At 38.0% G+C, this 21,013-nt stretch overlaps 2 protein-coding genes across 3 annotated transcripts in view; both read right to left on the minus strand.

The window, feature by feature from the left end:
• The window catches only part of LOC124163330 (cell division cycle protein 27 homolog), a 43,020-nt gene extending 37,236 nt beyond the window's left edge, over positions 1-5,784 (minus strand). The window contains exons 1-5 of one of the 2 annotated variants that reach the window (XM_046540157.1): positions 5,577-5,784; positions 4,645-4,720; positions 4,392-4,539; positions 3,658-3,931; positions 3,343-3,497 (exon numbers count right to left, since the gene is read on the minus strand). In XM_046540157.1, coding sequence (XP_046396113.1) covers positions 3,343-3,497; positions 3,658-3,931; positions 4,392-4,539; positions 4,645-4,720; positions 5,577-5,600 — 677 coding nt within the window. In that variant the 5' untranslated portion in view covers positions 5,601-5,784. The remainder of the gene's footprint in view (positions 1-3,342; positions 3,498-3,657; positions 3,932-4,391; positions 4,540-4,644; positions 4,721-5,576) is intronic. The other variant, XM_046540156.1, reaches the window with a different exon arrangement.
• Positions 5,785-9,590: 3,806 nt separating this feature from the next.
• LOC124164326 (zinc finger CCCH domain-containing protein 15 homolog) lies at positions 9,591-20,784 on the minus strand. Its single transcript, XM_046541597.1, has 8 exons — positions 20,565-20,784; positions 20,270-20,483; positions 19,875-20,107; positions 19,669-19,788; positions 19,301-19,507; positions 15,236-15,358; positions 13,923-14,049; positions 9,591-10,483 (listed from the first exon to the last, which is right to left on the minus strand). The coding sequence occupies exons 1-8, from the start codon at positions 20,637-20,639 to the stop codon at positions 10,251-10,253; spliced, it is 1,332 nt and encodes a 443-aa protein (XP_046397553.1). The 5' UTR covers positions 20,640-20,784; the 3' UTR covers positions 9,591-10,250.
• Positions 20,785-21,013: the final 229 nt, after the last annotated feature.

Below are 21,013 nucleotides of genomic sequence, written 5' to 3' on the forward strand. Positions count from 1 at the left end.
CGGAAGAAATTAGGATTCGTCAAGCGTATTGTGGGAAGATTTTCAGATGAGAAAGTAAAAGAAAGGTGCTATTTCACACTCGTCCAACCGCACCATGAATATGCAGCAAGCATAGATCCGGTGCACAAAGAATTCGCGAACTGAATAGAATACAAAGGAAGACTGCGCGGTTTGTCAAAAATTGCTACGGGGGTACAGACAGTGTAATCCAGATGTTAAGCAAAATACAAAGGAAGGCTTGCCAAGGCCCAAAATAATTTATCAATCTGGAATATGCAAATGCATCAATAACTAACTGCTAATGTGTGCACAAAATGGATCCCGTTGACAATGTCTTTGAACTCATAATTATCTAGTATTTTTATTTCTTCATTTAATTATTTAAGCAAACATAGGAACACTTGCTCTGACGTGTTACTCCTCCCTACTGTTTCCCTTTTTAGCCTGTAATTCAATGGTAGAGATACGCGTAATGTTATCTGTAGCCCTGGAGTGTGATTTGAGTGACCACATTACATATATACCCAACTTCATTTAAGATTTCCTCTTTCATTAGCCTGCACAGAATTTACTTGTTATTAGTTTTTGAACTTTTAAAAACAAGTATCCACTGGAGGGGCCCAGCGTTGCATTGCCAATTCCATCTTGGAAAAGATATGAAGTTTAAGTAGGGAAAATATCAAAAATCTTAAAAAAAAGTGAATTATTTGTAACTGAAAAATTTTCCCTAGTTTAACTGGGAAAATAAAAAAAATCTCCGACAGGCAGAACTATTATGTCACAATAGGTGGAGCTTGGAAATTTAAAGCCCTGGGAGTGACACTAAAAATTATGCATGTGCACTGAGAAATTGGAACTGAAAGTTTACACCATAACAGTAGACAGAATCCCATCCGCCATTTTACAGCCGACGACTGGCTAGATACATACGAGCTTACAGAGATTTCTTGGCTCTGTTTGAAATACTACACAAATATTGACTTAAAACTAGCTGTAACATCTGCACTGTGGAATTTGTAATAGCTATTGTATTTTGGGGAGATTAGGTAGGTAGAAAAATCACTGTCAGTGAAAAGACACCTATTCCCAACTGATGCACACCATAAATTTATTCAATGGATGAAAAATAAGATTTGCCCAATGGGATCATATTTTGGAGCACCTATAATGTTGTAGCAGGCGTCGAGGTAGGCTGCTATCAATGAAGATTCGATGGAATGGTTTAAACGATGTTTATTGATTTGTGTACAATTCCACACTGAACTGCCGGCCGAAAGGCCGCAGTATTTATTCAATTTGCCCACTTCCAGAATGTTCTATCTTACTTTTCTTGAACATTAAAGAAACTTCTAGAAGAGAATTCTAGAAGGCCAGAAAAATTAAATAATAAGACTTTCCGGCACGGAGAATCGAACCTGGGCCGCCCACTTGGGAGGCGACCGCGCTACCGCTGGGCTATCTGGACTGTTGGAAGGAAGCGAAGACAGAGCGCGCTTTAACTTGCCTCCGGGCAAGCGGTGTGGCGGCGAGGCAGGAGGTGCGGCCGCCACAATGTTAAGACACGTACTCCACATAAAAAATTGACATTTTCCAAGTTCATTTGTTCACAGAAAGGTAGTTTAAGTGAATTTTGTTGAGTCATATCAAATATATATGATCCAAATATTTAAAGACAATGCCCTTCACCAGACTATAAAATCACTTCTAAATTTGCTGAACAAATCAAACCTGGATTCAAAATTTTAAATTAATACTTTGGTGAATACATTGCCCTGTATAAGGGAGTGGAAAGAGTTCCACTTCTCTCTTTGCATGTGTCAATGCACTGCAATGCTTGTCCTACTCATGGACCATTTTGTTTAAAAGCTCTCATGGGGGTTATGCAACAGAATTTCTGCCATGGAAAATTTTAATGCAAAATGTAGCAGCTACGTAGTTCAAACTTCCAATGTGATACAATAACCACTGAAGAAGTTCAGTGCCATAGGATAGTAATCACATCAATAGTAACTACAAAAACCACTAAACTCTCCCTCGGTCCTTGCCTCAGACGTTTTCTCCTCTTCGAGATCACATATACCATAAATCATTAGCTTCGAAGGAAAATATAAAATTACACTTGACCAATGGAAACATGTTTCATCTCTCTCCCATCCCACCGACCCACCTTCATTGGCCTAGCTATATGAAGGCAAATTCTGGATGCCAACAGCAACAGTCCGGCCGCCGAGAGTTGTCCCCTGACTTTTAGAAGGGTCTAGTTTGGGGTAGGGGGCAAGACTGCCACGGAAGAAAGGGAAACGTCCACCTCACATGTAAACAAAAGGGTTCCGTGAAGAAAGCAGCCAGAAGGGGCGACGAGCGTGAAGGACCCAAAGGAAGAATCTTTTGTTTAGGTGATTTGAAGCAAGGGCTTGTTTCATTACTTCATATGCATGTGACAACGTTGTATGACTGGGCGCGGGTGTGAGGTGCATTTGGGGGACAGCGATTGGTTGCTGATGCAGAGTTCTGCACCCCCTCTTTTGAACTCACATCAGACAACTCTCGCCGGCTGGACTGTAGGTGAGAGTTGGTTGGAGCCCAAAGGTGTTCACCAATAGCTCTTCGACAATTGGATGATATGCACCAGATTTGAAAAAGAACGACACCAGAGCTTTTCTGACAGTATTCAAGAACGAGTTGTAACAGTGATTTCAAAAATTAGAAGAGAGAAAAAATATTGCCGTCACTGGGACTCGAACGCGGGAAGCACACTATAGGTCACAAGACTAGCGCCCTAGACCACGCCGCCACAGCCCTAGTTGAGGAGGATCGATCACTTAAGGGAAGTCATGGTGCGGGAAATCTTTACATGTGAATATCTCTTGAACCCGGGCCTATGTGGAAGAAAGCTGTGACACTTTTTATACCTTACCTATATAGTTTCAGAAAATATCATTCGCATCCAGATCCCGAACATCACTTTGGTGATGTCTCCTTATAAGAATATAATTTCAAAACTAAAATTATTAACCATGATCAAACAATTTTTAAATTATCTCATCCATTATTTGCCAGTGGCAATGGGTATCAACCCTGTCATGAATCGTACTTCTACTACTTATCCCGTATTATCATTTCTTTACACTTCAAAGAACCAAAGAAAGAAAGGTCAGATCATAGTAAAGGTTACTATGGGACTTGAGGGGCTTCATCCTTAGGATACAACAAGGTCCCAAAATAGCGAGTGACTTCCAGGGATTCTGACCACTTGTTAAACTTTCACTGTTTATAATATTCGTTGAATTAACCTTATGAGTTACTTCATAATTCATAGTTTTATAAATCATAAAAACTCACTTGCTGAGAGAAAAACCAGGGTTCGCTCCACAATCATTATTTGCAGCATAATTATTCATTCCACCAATTACTAAGTCAGGAGCCTTTTGACTGTTAAAATAGTTAATAATTGGATTAAATCCTAGGCAAGAATGAAAATTTTCTAAGGAAGAAAGCTGAAAAAAGATAAAAATAACAAGATCAATAATAATAGCAAACAAATAGGATTCTAATCTTAACGTTAATTACATGACCCATTTTGACAGCAAATTACTGCTCCATTAGGCCACAATGTAAATCATGAAGAAACGTAAGAATGAAGAAAATGCTTCTTACTTGAAAGACTTTTTTTGGGTCAGGTTTTTCTCCAAGATCACAAAGCTCCTCAAAGGAGTGCCATAAAAACGGATTCAGTCGAAGTGACCTTTGAAGTGCTTCAGAAGCTCTGGGAATCCTTTCTGTACGAGAGCAGATACAGGCAAGGAGCTGCAAAGCAAATGCAGCTCGTTCATCTCCAAAGTCAGCAATGATGTCATCGAGGGGTATTCTTGCAGCTGATGCACTGACAGCTCCACTACCACTTGTTAGAACTGCTTCAGCTTCTGATAATCTAGAAAAAAATTATTCAGGATGGAAAAAATGTTGTACCACATATTTACTAGGGCTGAAAATTTACGATTCAACACTGTGCACTGCAAAATTGATTCAAGTTTACAACCGTAAACCAACAAAACAACACATGATAATATGATATAGCTTGTTTGGGAGGCAATCAAAGCTAATCTTAATGCTAGATTGTAAAAAATAAGCAAACAATGGTTTTTAATCGAATTTGAATGATTCTACCATCAAAATTCTTCCTAAGACACAAAAAAGTAGCAAAACATGCATTTTAACACAGAAGGTTCTTTACAATATTAAAAAATGAACTACATGTACACATACACTTATGTGACCTTACTAGACCACCAAGATATCTGAGCCAAATTAAACTGGAGAGAAATAAACCAATTAACTCAAAAATACAAATTGACCGTTAATCTCAATTCAAACTTAGCAATGAGACTTACTTTTGCAAATCCAAACAACATCTTGCCATGAGATATTTGCATTGCGGTGATTTAGACTCTCTGCTTTGTAGTACAGCATAAGCTCTACCAGGTTTCCCAGAACGATAGTAACATGTTGCTAACAAGAATATTGTGTCATCAGAGTCCACTGAGAAAAAGAAAAATGCAGTGAGAATAGGCTATTTATAGCACCATATGCATAGTTAGGGAGAAGAGAGATAGATTATTTCCGGACATGAAAAACTATATTTACCTTCTGCAAAAAGACGTTCTGCTAGGAAAATTGCATCTTCATATGCATAATGATTCAAACAATGCCAAATGGCAGCCTTAAACAGAAAAAAACAAACAAAAATAAACATGAATTTCGAAGCAATAAAAAGCCACGAACTATGGACGATTAACAACAATCATAATTAATTACCACCCCACACAGAATACGGAACTTCGAAGCATTTTTTGGACGGCAAAAATTTTGAAGGTCTTTATATTACCCTACATGACAGCTATCCAATACTTCGAAAAAGCGAGCAGATTGGCCGATGGCTGAAGTGATGGCGAAATTGGGAAAATATTAGCAAAATTGTAAAATCAAAATACCAAAACGATTGCTTCCAAAGTGGCACTACTTTCTGACGACACTAAGGAAAACAACAACAACGAAAACCAAGGACTGCATTTAAAATCACAATAAACACAGTGAAGACACGACCAGATACTAATTACTAATCTTCGATACAGCTAGTAGGGAGACATGCCCCTATTAAATCAGGGAGAGAAGAATTTTCTGCCAAGAATGAACATTTTTTCGACTGCGGATGTGAACACAAAACTTTCACCTGCGTAGTGCTGAATTCCTAAATTTTAATTCGACTGTATAAAGATAACTCGTATTTCACAATATTTAAGGCATTGTGAAGTCAACTTTCCATAAATCATATCACTTCAAAGATACACAAAGGATGCAAAATTAGAAAACTATCTTTCGTAGAAGACATTTAAGGTATAAAAAACGAAAAAATAGACATCACATTAGCAATGTGAGTTCGCCAGTCAAATTAATCCGTGTAATTGTTATCTACTAGTTGGCTGCAATCAATACATACAAGAATTTGTTTAAAATAACATTCAAAATACAGTGATTTCCAACGTCAAATGGTGGCAAATAGTCGTCACTGCACTTACCTGTACAGGCTCCTGAACGATCATCCTTACTGACCAAACTGATGGATTACGTTACTTCGCAAATTATCACGATATTTTTCATTAGACCACAAGAACATCCATAGGCCAAACGGTATCATTAAATACGACTGTTACAGTAACCCACCATATTGAATTTGACTGAAATTGACGTTGTAATAGATGGCAGTGGAATTCGTAACGCTATCAACACATGCCAAACGATAAGCGCAATGTAGACGGCAGGTCGGAATTTGAGAAAATAGAGGGTTCTTCTAGTGCCCAGTAGGTAGCGTTCGGTATAGATACAGCAAAATTTGAATTTTGGTACGGTTCTGTCCCGTGTATTTTGGTGACTTAGGGAACTAAATCGTTAGTTTGTTTTTAGTCAATGAAGGCTTTCCGTTCTCCTGCATTGTGCACGTTTCTCCTTTCGGGAGTCATTTCAGGAGATATAATCAGGAATGAGAGGAAGGGCAGATGGAGTGTCAATGTATTTATTTTGCACAGACATAAGAGCAGGGAATATAAATATAATGACGGTATGTTATCCATCCTTCCTCTCGTTTTTGAGAATTAGTCCTTCAACTACGACAGAACTCAACAACAATGGCCTACCCAGAATCATAACTAGGGGGGGGGGGGATGCAAGCCCTGGTCTTAGGGGGGGCAAGTCATGGTCTAGAGGGGGGCAAACCAAGTGGTGACATTAGCTCATGAGATTATTTCCTTGAAAAAATAGAATAATTTTAGTTACATACCTTATACTAATACATATCATTTATCGTGGGTTGAAGAAAATTTGTTAAATGCTTTGGTTTCAATACAGTGCTGATTTTGCTTAGAGTTTTGCTTCTAAGGAAGGGGGGACATCTGCCCCCCCCCCCGCTGGGTACGCTCATGATGGAAAACAGTGGCGTAACTAGGCATATGCTCTGGGGAGGAGGGTATGGTCTAGGGTGGCAAGCCCCCCTCCCCAGGCAATGTGAGGTCCGGGACATATTTTTGAAAGATGACATGCCTGGAAATACATTTTACATCATTTTGGCACTTAATATTCCACTTAAAGCAGATGCAGTTTTTATACATCAAAACTAGACTATAGCTTAAAATATTTTTTATATGTATTTCTCTGAGGCTATGGAGGATCTATAACTTCATTCCCCCCATAGTTACACCACTGATGCACAACTTACTAAATATTTTTGTATCCTGGACACACGATTCAAGGACAAATACAAATGACAAATACATTTTAATTACACATTGAGTATAAGCTGATAAAAAAATTAAGATTGTAAAATAAACGATCACAAATTTCCAACAGTGAAAGAAAGTAATAATACATGTTCGAGTAGCATTGCATGATGCAGCCATGCTACTGCACAAGATTAATTTGACAAATTCAGACTAAGGTAGTTGATTTTCCTCATTGGGGGAGCCATGCTCCTCTCCTTACATTTGCACTAAAGCCAAATCTCTTCCTTAGGAGAGTTCATACCAACTTCGCATTTACCACACCTCTGGTTTAGTTTGAATTTTTAAAATATGCCTAATCTTCTATCAATGGAAAAGATCATATATAGGGATTTAAAGGAAAAATGCAGCAAGGTACATTTTGAAATAGGGTCAAACAGCGTTAATCGCAAAGATAGAGACGAGCAGAGCCAAATCAGGGTTATCCTGTCCAGGCGAGCAACAAAACGCCCTGCTCGTCACACAAATGCAGCAGCTCCCTGCATGCTCCACCAGAATTTTCATCTTTTTGCTGTGCATCTGGAGTTTTTCCCTGACATAACTTGATTTCCATAACATTTCCATTACTTCCAGTCCCGATTTTTATTGCTTCGTCAACTGGGTGGTCGACTCCATTTTCAAGAGTTGCCCACCCTAGGCTGAGATGTGGAAGGACATTAGTGTGGGTCTGCCATTACTTTACGCTGGTCAGTGAAAGCAGTCAGGTTGCCAGTGGAGCCTTAGACAAAAATTAAATTGCACTGGTCACATAAAGTTTCTGTACAATGGGCTGTAAGATCCCGAACGTACTCTTTCCATGAATTTTAAGATAAAATTTGGTGTTTAGTGAAGGGGATTTGGAGGAGTACAAAAAAGTTGATTGAACAGGAGAGAAAAATTTCTCAATGGAAAAAAAAAACTATTGCGACTATGACAAAACTTCCATCTATATTGGAGGTAAGGTAAGTGGCTAGTCAATCAATGCAAAGGTGATGCATTTATGGTTCACTAGGCAGTACCAGCAACTCCTATGGGAGGGATTTCACTAAAGAAAACAAGTGAAACAAATCCTAACAGTCTGTAAATAAGTGAGAACTTATTTTATTTTGCCTTATCTGTACTCCAGAACTGATCATGCCTTAGTGGGGTTTTCATTGGCCATTTCTAACATTGTATTATCATTTAAATAGAATATATCTACAAAGTTTTTGTGGGAGTAGATGGTTATTTTAGTTATCATGAAAAGAAAAAAGTGGAGCAGACAGAGGGTAAGACATTAGGTTAGGGTTAATGGCTGCTTTGATTAACTTATATAAGTAACAGTGGTAGAGAGATAAGCGATTAAGACTATGCTTGGTTTTAAAAGAATCCAAAGAATTAGCAATTAGCATTCCTGGCAAGATGTCCACTAGTGCTCTCTTGGTGGATAGGACTGGATATGAGGTACATGAGAACATTGGTGTGGGCCATGGGAATCGGTTTCCTATTATTTTTATACTGCCTAAATCGAAATATTATTACTCCTGGAGTACACATTTCACGCTTTTAGATTTTTAAATGACGATATCTATTTTTTGGGATTACATGAAAAGTGAAAAATTTCAAGTGCGCGAAAACATGACGCCTAAGTATGAATGCTGGGAAAAGCCCATGTGACGTCATTCTGGTTCCAGCTGCTGCCGTGTGAGGCTATGAGCGCCGCTACGATGCAGACTGCTAGCAGGTAGCACTTGGCTTAAATAAGGATTATTTATACCCTATCAAACGAAGGAAACTTTACGACCATAGGCAGTTTTAATAGGTAATTATTAAGACATGTTTCCCTGAGCTCTGTGCCTTATGCATGCATTGGTAATCTCAGACGATGTAAAACTCCCATCTACTTGTGTAGAAACTTGTCCCCTGTGACGTCACGTGGAGTGGCATCGCATTGGTGCCAATTTAGCCTTTTTCAAATGAGGATAAAATTGACCATTAACGTTCGTTTAAACTGGGATTTCCAAAACCAAAGAATTTGTATATTATGAATACACTAATGGTGGGTAATGAATTGCAATCAGTGCCTTTCGCTTTCTTTGATGGAGGAAACTACCCTATTCTTCCACTGAAGACATGGAGCATTTGAGTAACTGATTACAAAAAAAGCAGAATGCTTCCAGGCCAGGCGTTAGAAGATAATGTAAGCCAAATGGAGGAGAGCAATGAGGATGCATACTGGAGAATAGGAACTGCTGAGTAGCAAAGGAGGACCCTGCAGTGAATTGGCTATGACACGATACAGTAATTACATGAGGAATGTAGAGGAGGAGGAGTTTGCTGAGTAAGACGGAGACTTTAAGTGCAAGGGGAAGATCAACGAGTGGAGGAAGTATCAGAGGGAAATTAAGTGAACTGACTCAGAGGGGAGAGAAATTGAAGGCTGCGGTATACCAATCCCAATATTGCAATGCTATGAATGAATAAAATACATTAGTTGTCACCGCTAGTTAAAATAAAATAGGTATAAAATTTCACTGAGGGGTTGAACTGCAAGACTATGGAAAGAAAGAACATATTTTCTTCTGTTTAATGAGTAAAAATTTTGAATTATCCTCAAAACGGTCCATCAACATCAATTACATTACCTTTCAATGGCATTTCTATTGATAGTCATTAGAGGAAATTTTATGAAGAAAACAAGGAATAATATCAGTCCAAAAGCCACAATGTATACCAACTACATATGTATGTATATGGAATTCCTACTACACTCAAAAGATGTGATGATCAGTTAGACTTCTATTTCAACTTTCAAATCATCTTTTTGGTGTTATCCATCACATTTTAATCACAGAAGTTGACAAAATATATTTACAATTTATTTCACAGTCAATATGAAGGAATACAACGTTGCTACAGCCTACATATTTCAAAATCAAAATATGACCCTGTAGTGACACTTGGGAGAATAAAAATGTCTGGCAGGAATTTACTGGGGAAAAATTCAAGGAAAAGTAAACATGAGGTAAAAATTGATTGATGACGAAAAAGATGGAACATTAAAAATAATGTCCAGTAGGGTTGTTACATGCGATATGTATTTATTAACTAGGAGTGAAACAATAATTGCACAGCAATGTGACATTCCTTAACCAATGGGAGGATTAGACTTTTCAAATTCCTTGGCACACATCAATCACATCACGCATAAATAAATCCAGCAAAACCTAAAAAAAATTGTAGGTATATGCACAAATGTTAGGTAAGAAAGCAAATAATAAGTTGATCTGTAATTAACAAGTGAATCATGAAAAAACTACAAAAATATATTGCTGTCACCTCATGTCTATTTGCAAGCAACATGTAAGACATACCCACACTTATATTTCAACAATGGAGATGTAAACACATGGCCGACTTTGAATTAAATTGTTGTAACAATGAGGAGATTTTTCAAGGAGGTCATAGGTTCAACTCAAACTCATCCAATCCATCCCCTAAATCTTCATCCAAGAAGAGGTTTTCATCTATAGGAACCCCAACAGCTCCAGCTGCATTCTCCCCAGAATCACTACCCTCGTCACTATCACCATTGCTGTCATCGTCACTTTCACCTTTAGTATTTCTATGACCACCACTAACACTGGCACCACTGTCTGTTCCACTGTCACTCTTCACCCCATTCTGCATCGAATCTGGAAATGTAAACAAACATAGGGCATTCATCTTCATACAGTAAAACCTCTTTAAATTGTAACGAGTCGCTTGGCGCTTGAATTCTTCAAGCGGGTTAAAAAGGCGGAGGGAACATATTTGTGTCACGTGTAGTCGAGTCATGTGTCCATTAGTCGTTACATTTTTGAAAATTTCTACGGTGTAACTTAAAAAGGGGAAGAATCATTAATTTGAATCGTCAGAAACATATTACTCTTGAAATGGATTCCATTTTACAGAAACTTCATTCTTTTGTTGGTCAAGAATAGTATTGACACTTAATTGGACTAAAGTTAAAAAAAAATCAAGAAAGAAACGATATTGTGGTTATTTTTCAATGTTTAAAATCCATTAGCGTTATGAAAAGCGGCTCTCGAAAGTGGTATGCAGATTGGATAAAAATATAAAGATATACCACCTACAAAATTTACGTCCTTAAAGCAGTACGACAAATAGTATTTTGTATCAATTCCCCAAATTTCATTGATCTTTCAGAAATAGTTTTCAAGATATTGCATTTAGCAAAATAGCCTTAAAATGAAAACGATATAAACGATAGTAAAAACAACAATATATTCCTTTCCAGTCCAATGATTAAACCCAATAAATGCCAACGTAACTATCCCGGTGGATGAGATATTCTTTAGGAATAGCTATTCAGTTAACTTGAAGAAAACGCAGATTAGATATATGTATTTCGAACAGTAGTCCACCAACCATCCATATTTCCAATCATTTGCATAGAGAAGGTTAACATGCATCTATTCACAAATTTCCATGAGGCAAACCGAAATAATTATGTAGATATGCAACTTTCCGTATTAGCTACTATGAACGAATCAAACTTTCGATTATACCGAAACTTATATTGAAAGATTCTCGATCCCATTCAAATGCCATTGAATCATTGGTCATTTCCTTCATAATAAATACTCAACTATCCCCATAGATGATAATGTCTTTCAATTAAATAAATTCGATATATTATACAAAAACGAAGATTCGATATAAATCGAATGAGAGGCTACCCAGCAAGCATGTTTCCATGGTGCAGTTTCAACAATGCTATGTGGAACCTATTCAAGAAAATTTCATCAGTCTAACGTCAATAGTAATCAAGATATGCCTATTTGCATATTTGCTATCATATTCCTATCAAAGCTTTGACCATCCTGACATGTGTATTGAAAGGTTCGCTATCCCATTAATATAAGTTCTATTCAATGGCCATTCCCTTCATATTATCTTACCCACTGTCCCCGTCGATTCGAAACTGCATAAGTTATAGCAGTTCCATACATTTAAGAAAACACAGATTCGATATATATCGAATGTGAGAAGACAAAAAAATAATATATACATTTGGCATTATGAGGAATACAAACATATACCCAATCACTAAGTTTCATTGCTCCAACTGTAATCCTTATCAACTTATGCCATTTAGCGTTTTTGGTACAATAAGCGAATCGAGCTATTGATTATTATGACTCTTGTCCTAGTTTAAAGTATACCGGGACTAGCCACGGTGATAACTTTTACGGGAGTCACCCGCAATGCACAATCGTGCAAAAGATCCACATAGAGAAAATCATTCACCTTGACCGGGATTCGAACCCGGATCCCCCAATTTCCGGTCGAGTGCTTTAGCCAGTTAAGCTACCGAGGCGTCATTCTTCCCTGTGGATATTTTTCGGACACTACCGGACAAGGTGTTGCTGGACTGCTGAGCATATGATGCCACAAGCAGTCCAAATCGTGCGCTTAGCGCCACAGCCGGAGAGCAGGCGCGGACATAGAACACAAAGAGGTGTTCGCTCTAGACTAGTTTAAAGTATACCGGGACTAGCCGCGGTGATAACTTTTACGGGAGTCACCCGCAATGCACAATCGCGCGAAAGATCCACAGAGAAAAAAATCATTCGCCTTGACCGGGATTCGAACCCGGATCCCCCGATTTCCGGTCGAGTGCTTTAGCCAGTTAAGCTACCGAGGAAATAATTCATTTACTATAACGAAACCTAAATAAAAAAAGAAAAACTAAAGTGTACCGTACCTACGGTACACTTTAAAAATTATTTTCGCGAGCTGAATAGCTTAAGTTTCGTTCGCCAGCTCTCAAATCGAAATCACATAAGAACGCGTGTAAATCGATATCTCAAAATCGGCTCGACTTGGGAGCTTCTAACCTATGCCAAAAAAATCAGCCAAAAAACTAATGTTTCCCATTTGGATCTCGTCCGCGTACGACGATTTCAAGTGGGTCATATCGCGAATTTATTTTTTTTCCATAAGAGCCCATGTTAAAGTAGATCGATATATCTCGAAAAGTATAGCACTTTTTGGCATTTTCAGATTTTTTCTCTCGATGAATATTTTTTTAGTTTTACCCCAAAAAATTTCAGCTCGATCGGCCCGGTAGTTTGGGCTGCGAATTATGGTCAATCACCCAATCGGTGAATCAGATTCCAGCTATTATTATGTAATAATGGAGGGGACCAAAATTTGGGCAATTTGATGAATGGAGGTTCACTGTAGAGAGGTTTTAGTGCTTAGCACCAAGTTTTCATATCCTTTGGAAATGAAAGGCACTGCTGTCTTTTAAACCATTATATTTATGCATTTAAATAAACATTCATGAATTAGTGAACATATACTGTTATTTATTATTTAATGATAGCACTAAGCGAGCGCTATCGCGTGATTTTTACCATGATTCGAGAGAAAACGATGTGATATCTCTTAATTCAACAGTCACTTAGAATGATTAGGATAGTTGGATATATTTTTTCCTATTTCCTGTTAGGTATGCTCTCATATGGAACAAAATGGCCATAACTAATGGCTAACGTGAAAATTACGGCATATTAAAGGTGTAAAAGAAAAAAATAAGCGTGAAACATTTATCGCTGAAAATGTCATTCCATGTACACATAATCGCAGCTGTATAATTGGTCTCTAGTTGTCTCCGTACAATTTGCGGAGGTAGTTAGGCCGTCTCGGGGGTGTTTCTTTGGTATTATAAGCAGAGGTTTTATGAGATAAAGAGGTTCACCACAAAGAGGTTTGCCTACAAATTTACATGTAAATCTGATGGGACCATAGGGGTGGTATGAATTATGGAGGTTTATGATGTAAAGAGGTTCACCACATAGAGGTTTTACTATACTCACTCTTACAAGACTTTACAAGTTTTCTTCAAATGGGAGAAAAATCTCAGGGGAAAACATAAATTTAAACAGATTCTGAAGGAAGGATGGAAAAATAAGTCATGGGAATAGAAATTTTGAAATACAAGAGATGTGAATCTGCCAGAGAATTTTATCTACTTGACATTTTCATCATACAAGATTTAAAAATCGCTTTCCATCTCATAACAAATAGAAAACAACAACAAAATGCATGCAATCCTTCCAGTACCTCCGATTCCATTAGATTCTGCACTCTCTGCTGCACTTGCTTTCAGCCTATCTTCAGCCGCCTTCGTACCAGTTCCATCTGCCTCTTGTGCTTCCGAAACAATCGAATCCAGAACAATTTCACGATACTGCAAAAGAACAAAAATAAAATGTTTATTATGGTGTAATAAGGACAGCCATCACAATCCAAAATATCTTCAAGACATTATTTTATCAGAAACACATAGCCACGCTCATTGAGAGCAGACAGAAATGACTAACCCGGAAAGTCATATCTTCTTCACTGTGAAAGGATAAGCCATGATGACGAAAAGGCGTCAAAACATTCAGGAGGTTCATTTAGTTTTACTCACAACAAAAAATATAATACCTTTAGCTAAAAATATTCAAGGCCTTCATGTGGTGACAAATATGGATTATTAATGGCCCTCTGAAAATCAAAGTCACATTGAAAACCTTACCACTTGGGACCTGAATCAATAGTCTGCTATGTGATCACCTTAACTTTTCATATCATGGGATGTAGCTGCAGCAGAATGCCAATACAAACAAAAAAATGTTGGCTATAACCAATGAGGCTTTTCCCATGCAAAAGAAAAAATGCCACACGTATCCGATGGAGGGGATGGTTAGTGACCACGTACTAAGCAATAAACTCAGGCATGCCACTTCCCATCACGACCCAGCTTAAATTGGGACTAGGTCCGATCTTCAGCATATCTACTTGACCCTTTGATTCATTTTCCATTACTCATGAACAATGTATTAGTAGTAAACTAATATTACTGGGTATGTTGTAAAGAAAAAATACTTAATGTAAATGAAAATATAATGTGGGTAATAAACACAATTCTGCTCCTGCGTACCAACAAAGTAAACTGATTTGTATCAGAGGAGAGGTCCCTAAAACATTATGGCTATTAGATTCCATCGTTTTAATCTCAAAATATCAGTTTTTGAGTGTGGACATACTAGGTGTACCGTGAGGCAGGAAGGGTGTGCTTTGCTGGTTTGCTTTGCTTTGCTGGTTGCTAACAAAGATTGCACTGTTATAAGAACATACAGTTGAACTCTTGATTATCCAGGCTAATAGTAGGGAGAGGCAGTATGAATAATCAGAAATTATGGAAAAAATTTCAACTAACACTTTTACTACATATAACTCAAACAAGCGAATCAAATATGTGGTTGGACTATAAAAGCATAGATATGTATAAAATAAATGATACTGTATTTGGAAACATAGATAATGAGAGAGATGTTACCACAAATAGCTTACTGCGCTAATACTTTAAGAAAAACAGTACAACCTACCTCAATATTTTCCTCATTGTCATCATCAGGAAGATTCCCAGTATCAAATGCATCATCTCCTTCTTCATACTGGTCAGCAGATGCCATTTCTGGGTTGAAAGTGAACATTTCTCGCCCAGATAACTAAAACGAGGAAAAAAAAAGCTTGACCACATAGTCTTCAGTATATTTATACAGGGAAAAGGCACTTATAAACATAGTATCAAATTCATTTCAAAGGTGAGTAATTGGGTAATAAATCTGATTTTTATTATTAATAAATACCACCCATCGACGTGGTTCAGATAGTCCGAATTGAAGTGCAATTAACAAAGCGAACAATAACATCTTCATGTTCGAATAGATTCGCAAACAAGATTTAATTCAGAGTACTTGGGCAACATTTTAACAAAAGATAACTCATTATAAACGACTAAGTCAAAGTATGCAATACATTCACAACATACCCTGTAAATAATGCTAGTGAATGGTACCCACAGAAAGATATTATCAAGGGATGAGGAGGCCATAAAATATTTGCTATGCACTGCATTTATTCTTTATTATTCATTCTACAGTATTTTTCTTTCAAGACTTAACATTCCTCTCAGTATTCTCTGTTCTCTAGATCACAGATCACCCAGTAAAATACCGCAGGGAGATCTTTTAATTCTGACTTCATAAAACTCACTGTGCTTGAATTGGATGCATGCTAAATGAGCACACGTGGATAGCGAGTACGGAAAACGTGTGGGTTTGCATAGCGTGCAATCTTAAGAAAAGGACTTCACTCAAAAAAGAGAACTCACCACCAAAGACAAATGAATTGCCAATATTTAATAAAATTGAAAATCCCCTGTTTCTTTCTTTAAATATGTTGACACTCAACTAGATTGTGCCTGATAATAACTCTTTACCTGTTTAACTTCGTTAAAAACCATGGAAACAAAAGAAAAACTGTATATATGAACAATTATGAGACTTGGATTGTTTTATTCAACACCTTCGGATATATAAAACACTTGGTTTAACGAGTAAATTCGGAGGGATTATCAGCAATCGATAAACCAGGCTTCTACTGCAATGCAAGGCACGACCCCCCAGATTAAGCCAAATCTCTACGCACAGCTCAAAGTGAGACATTCAGTGCACTGATTCATTGGTTCAGAAAAAGAAGGGCAGTGATGCGTGGATTTTCGGAAACTCGCTCTTAAAATATATCGACATCTTGGGTATATAGAAGTACGTGTTTCCTGGAATTAGAGTACAGCAGTTGGGCGGAAGGATGAAGGAAACACAGGAAAACAACCCCATTCACCGTCATTCACCCTGGGATGAACAACATAAAAAAATGGAATTAGGGGAATTATTCTCTCTCGTTCGTGTTTACCAAAACAGTGTTTGTCATTAGTTCAGTTCTGCTAAGGAGATGTGAGATGTTCCTACATTAATGATAATATAAGATAGCCTTGTGAGACTCCTGTTGTGCTGTTCTGTGACATTAACAAGGCCCTTAACCTTTTCCCTACTAAAGACAAAAATATACATGTGGACATTTCTTGACCCGGGAGACGAAAGCTCCATATTTTCACTGGAGGTTTCGGCAAATGAATGAATGCCAAACATAAACGTTTCCTAGCTCTCCCCCTTTTATGACAGCCGGGGGTGTAAGACGTCTTTGTTTCGGGACCCAGCACGGCAGGGTTTAGACTTTACCCTTGACATCCGGGAGCAGGTACCTGGACCCCGTCTTATATTTCCCCTCTTAGCGATAAGGGGTCATTCAATTGTTTATCCTGTCGGGTTTCGAAATAAATATTTCTTTTCCCAAAAATATAAACTAAGAATTCAATTATTTGTCTTTTGAGCGGCGTTTACAATTTTTAAACGAAATTCTATGATAAATATTCACTTATATCTCGAGTTCTGTATAAACATCAACATGGAAATTGTTGCTGCATTAAATGGGTTAATATTGACCTTAGAACTTAATTTAAAATTTTACAATGCTCAGAAAAAATTAGGAATTCAATTAAAGTCTGCAACTTACATGCAAGCAACAATTATCCATGTGCCAAATACATATAAGCAATCCATAAGTTGACCGCCCACCAATGCTGCCGATAGGGTCATAAACCCGGAAAAGAGGGAGTACAACTACTCTTGGAGTCCGAGATAATGCAGAGTGCCCGCTGGGAGGAGTTGAAAAAGGTTGGAGCTGAGAGCTTGTAATAGTCTGCTAGACCCTTCTCAACGAATGTCTTTAAAAAATGCTCCTTACTAGGGGAAAGAAGAGTCTCTCGCAGCTCAGAACAGCAGTAATGCTAAGACGAAAACTCTACCGTCTCAAAAGGATTAATGACAATTGTTTGAGCATGGATGGAGAGGATTGAAACAACAAAGCTTTTTTTACAGGTGAAATGATTCTCAAGGCGATGAAACTCGTTCCTCTAATAAATCGTCCACATCATAGCGCCATATTCTTAGTTGACTCTACATATCCGGCCCATATATAATAAGAGGCCCCTACATTCGTTTCTCAGTCGACCCTACATAAGTGGTGGGGGGTGATTCCGTCGTCAAGTTCTCTGAGATGACGTAGATGATGGCGCAGCGCCAATTTTCCACTCTGGTGGCATAATGGGAACTAACTATGAAACTAAGAAAAGACATCCGATAATTTTCAGGCGTATTGTTGGGGCAACGGCTCAAGGTAAATAAACAATCGGTGTCGTCCGCCGGGTCATGTCGGTACGTTAATTATCGCAACAAATACTTTCATATCGAGCCAAAAGTAGAACCTTATTGTCTTTAACTTACTTCGAAAGCGGTCTGTACAAGATAGTAATAAGTACGGAGTTAATATGAGCATTGACGTGGGAACTTACATTGCATCATCAAGGTTCGTCATTCGCTTTCACCTTCCGTAGTTAAGTTTATTATGTGGCAAATAGTGGCATGAAAATACGTTTTCTATGGTTATACGTAAACGAAGTTTTGGTTTCCCAAAAGTATACCAAGTGCCAAGAGTGAAAAATATTATATACCACTATATTGTTCTTATTAGTTCAGTCAATTTCAGGATTTATTTAACTTGGTGGCTATAATGTGGTAGGATTATTACCTTTCTGCTGCGTTTCTATACATTTTAAAATAGTTTGTGTGAGCTCGTGTCGCTTTATATGCATTACAACGTACATTCTTTAATCAAAGTGATCAGCAGACGATATTAGGCCGCCATGTTTTTGTAGTGTGTAGGGCTAGTTTGGGTACCCTACATCAGGGGGTGCGTTTAGTTCCAAAAACGGCCAAATGTAGGGCTTGATGTGGCGTATGTAGGGCGAGATCGGTTTATGTAGGGCCTCATGATGCATCCAGGGTCGGTTGGCCCTACAGGGTTGACTAAGAATACGGCCCATACTCTTTCTCGTCCCAATGTGCTTTCGAATCGCCGCCGATAGTGCAGTTAGTTCCATATTTCCCCTAGTGGCAACGCGACTGTGCCCAGAGTTGTGTTTGAGGGGAGGCGTGTGAGGGGTAAAAGCGGAATCTCAGGCAGCACTCCCGAGCCAGAGATTAGCAACCAGTATATAAGGACCATGGTCAATGCATTGGGTTTGCCAGCAATAGTCCCAATGCTAAAATGCCACTGATTGGGGCCATAAGCTTCCACAGTTTCTAGTTTTTAATTGTGCAATTCCACACGGCCCTCAGAAAGAAACATTGATGTTCGCAGTCAAACTGCTACATGGCTGCCTAGGACTTCAACCAGACTCATTAGGGATAATGACTCGAGCAGCACTCTCTTTTCCACGAAAATAACTTTTGGGCTACTGCCTTTCTAGACACTACTCCTTATGTCAGTGACAAAGAAGAGATTTTCTCTGTGCCTGGTAAAAAAGATTAAGATACCAAGAAATGGTTCCCCAAATGAACACCCACCCCAAATTATGGCTATGACCTTGGCCAGCTAAGATGGATAACATAGTTACCAAATCTATCATGAAATCATAAGAGCTCAAGTTGATTGAGCCATTTTCATTAGAAATAATGATACTTAGATATCAACAGAAAAGAAGGGAATACCCCTATCTGCCTTCCAGCCTTGTATTCTGTCCTCTTCTTCTCCTCATCTTTGCGGGCGGATTCCTCTTTTTCCATTATTTTTCTTTTCTTCCAAGCAATAAAGGTTTCCAGAGTAACTTTTGTCAAACTGGACCCCAAAGATGCTCTTTCACGCTCAATGAGATCCTCAATAGAGATTTCATCTTTTTTCTCATCCTTCTTCTTATCCTGCAAAAGCAAGTGTGGCATAAGTTAAAAACATAGTAGATATGTATTACATAGCAAAGTATTACTTGTGCATAGTAAATTATTCTTGAATACTTGGAATGTAAATTTGTGATGTGACCAAACTACAAATATCATTAAGGGAACAGAAGTACTTTTCAAACCTTTTTCAAAACAAATCCAGGAGGAAGGGCATGCCGATATATGCATTTACTTCCACTCGGGCATTCCCAAAACCAGCCGTACTTGCTTTTCTCCACAGCGTCTATGAAATATTTACATATCTGTAAAATATTACAAGAGATACATTAAGTAAATCATAACATTAAAAAGAATAGAGAAAAGACAGAGTTAATAGGAAGTAAATTACAATATCTGTTGTTGGCCTCTTATCAAACTCAGCATGTTTTTTCTCTACTACTTCTTTCAACTTTTCTTCATCCCAATCCTCCATAGTCTCTTCGGAATCTCGCATGTCATGGTACATACTCCTTTTTTCAGCCTTCCTTTCCAATGTTAAGTCATGGGAGAACTTACACTTGTCACCCTTGGTACACTGGCCTTGCTTATAAAACGCACATAGGACGGACTTCGGATCTGTGCCTAAAAACAATGGAATTTTTTTACATAAACAAAAATATACACACTTCCGTTCATTCCCATGTGCAAAAACAATACTAGTAGCTTCAGTCACAATACCACAAGATGATGATCTCAAAAACGCATTAGAGGCTTAACTAACTAAATACGAAAGGGCCTTTTTACCTTTCTCGACTTTCTGGGTCGCAACAGGTTTGAATAGCATATTCAATTCCTTGGCTTCCTTGAGTTTTGCATCCTTTTTGTCTCGTTCTTGTTTCTTTGTTTCCTCCAATTTTCTATTGCTCGGGTTGCCACCAAACTTTACTTGCTTTTCAACTTGTTGGATGAACCTTTGCTGCTTGGCTCCTTTTTTGTTTTTCAATCCGAAAGTTTTGTCCTTTAATGCAAAAGTGTTTAGAGATTAAAGAAACATTCTGTCTTAGAAATACTTATAAGTTTATCACAATTGGCAACTTACTTCTATCACTTTTTCTTTCTTTTTTTGTTCAGTCTTTTTGCTTGGCGCAGCAGATGCTTTTGCTTTCGGAGGCATTGTAAATGTTGATAAATTCTAACCACCAGCTCTTCCTCACACGTTCACCAAAAACACGAGCCAATCGTCAATATTAGCAGACCTTATCCGAAATACAAAAGTTGAGTGTGGCAAATCTTGCACTGAATTCTGATTGGCTATGGCTATGGACATTTTTCCAACACCGGAAATGAAAGTTCAGCTGATGAAATTCATTAATATCACTTTAATATGAATACTTAACAACATTGCAACAGCAAAAAAACTTTATTTGAATATTTAATATGCGTTATTTATATATAATTTCCAAAATTCAGAAAAAAACATATTGAAGTTATCCAAAGTTGAGTCAACTTGGACATTCACTTCCTGTCAACTGAGTGCAGGATAACCGG

This window comes from Ischnura elegans, chromosome 8 (assembly GCF_921293095.1).
Source record: "Ischnura elegans chromosome 8, ioIscEleg1.1, whole genome shotgun sequence".
NCBI lineage: Eukaryota > Metazoa > Arthropoda > Insecta > Odonata > Coenagrionidae > Ischnura > Ischnura elegans.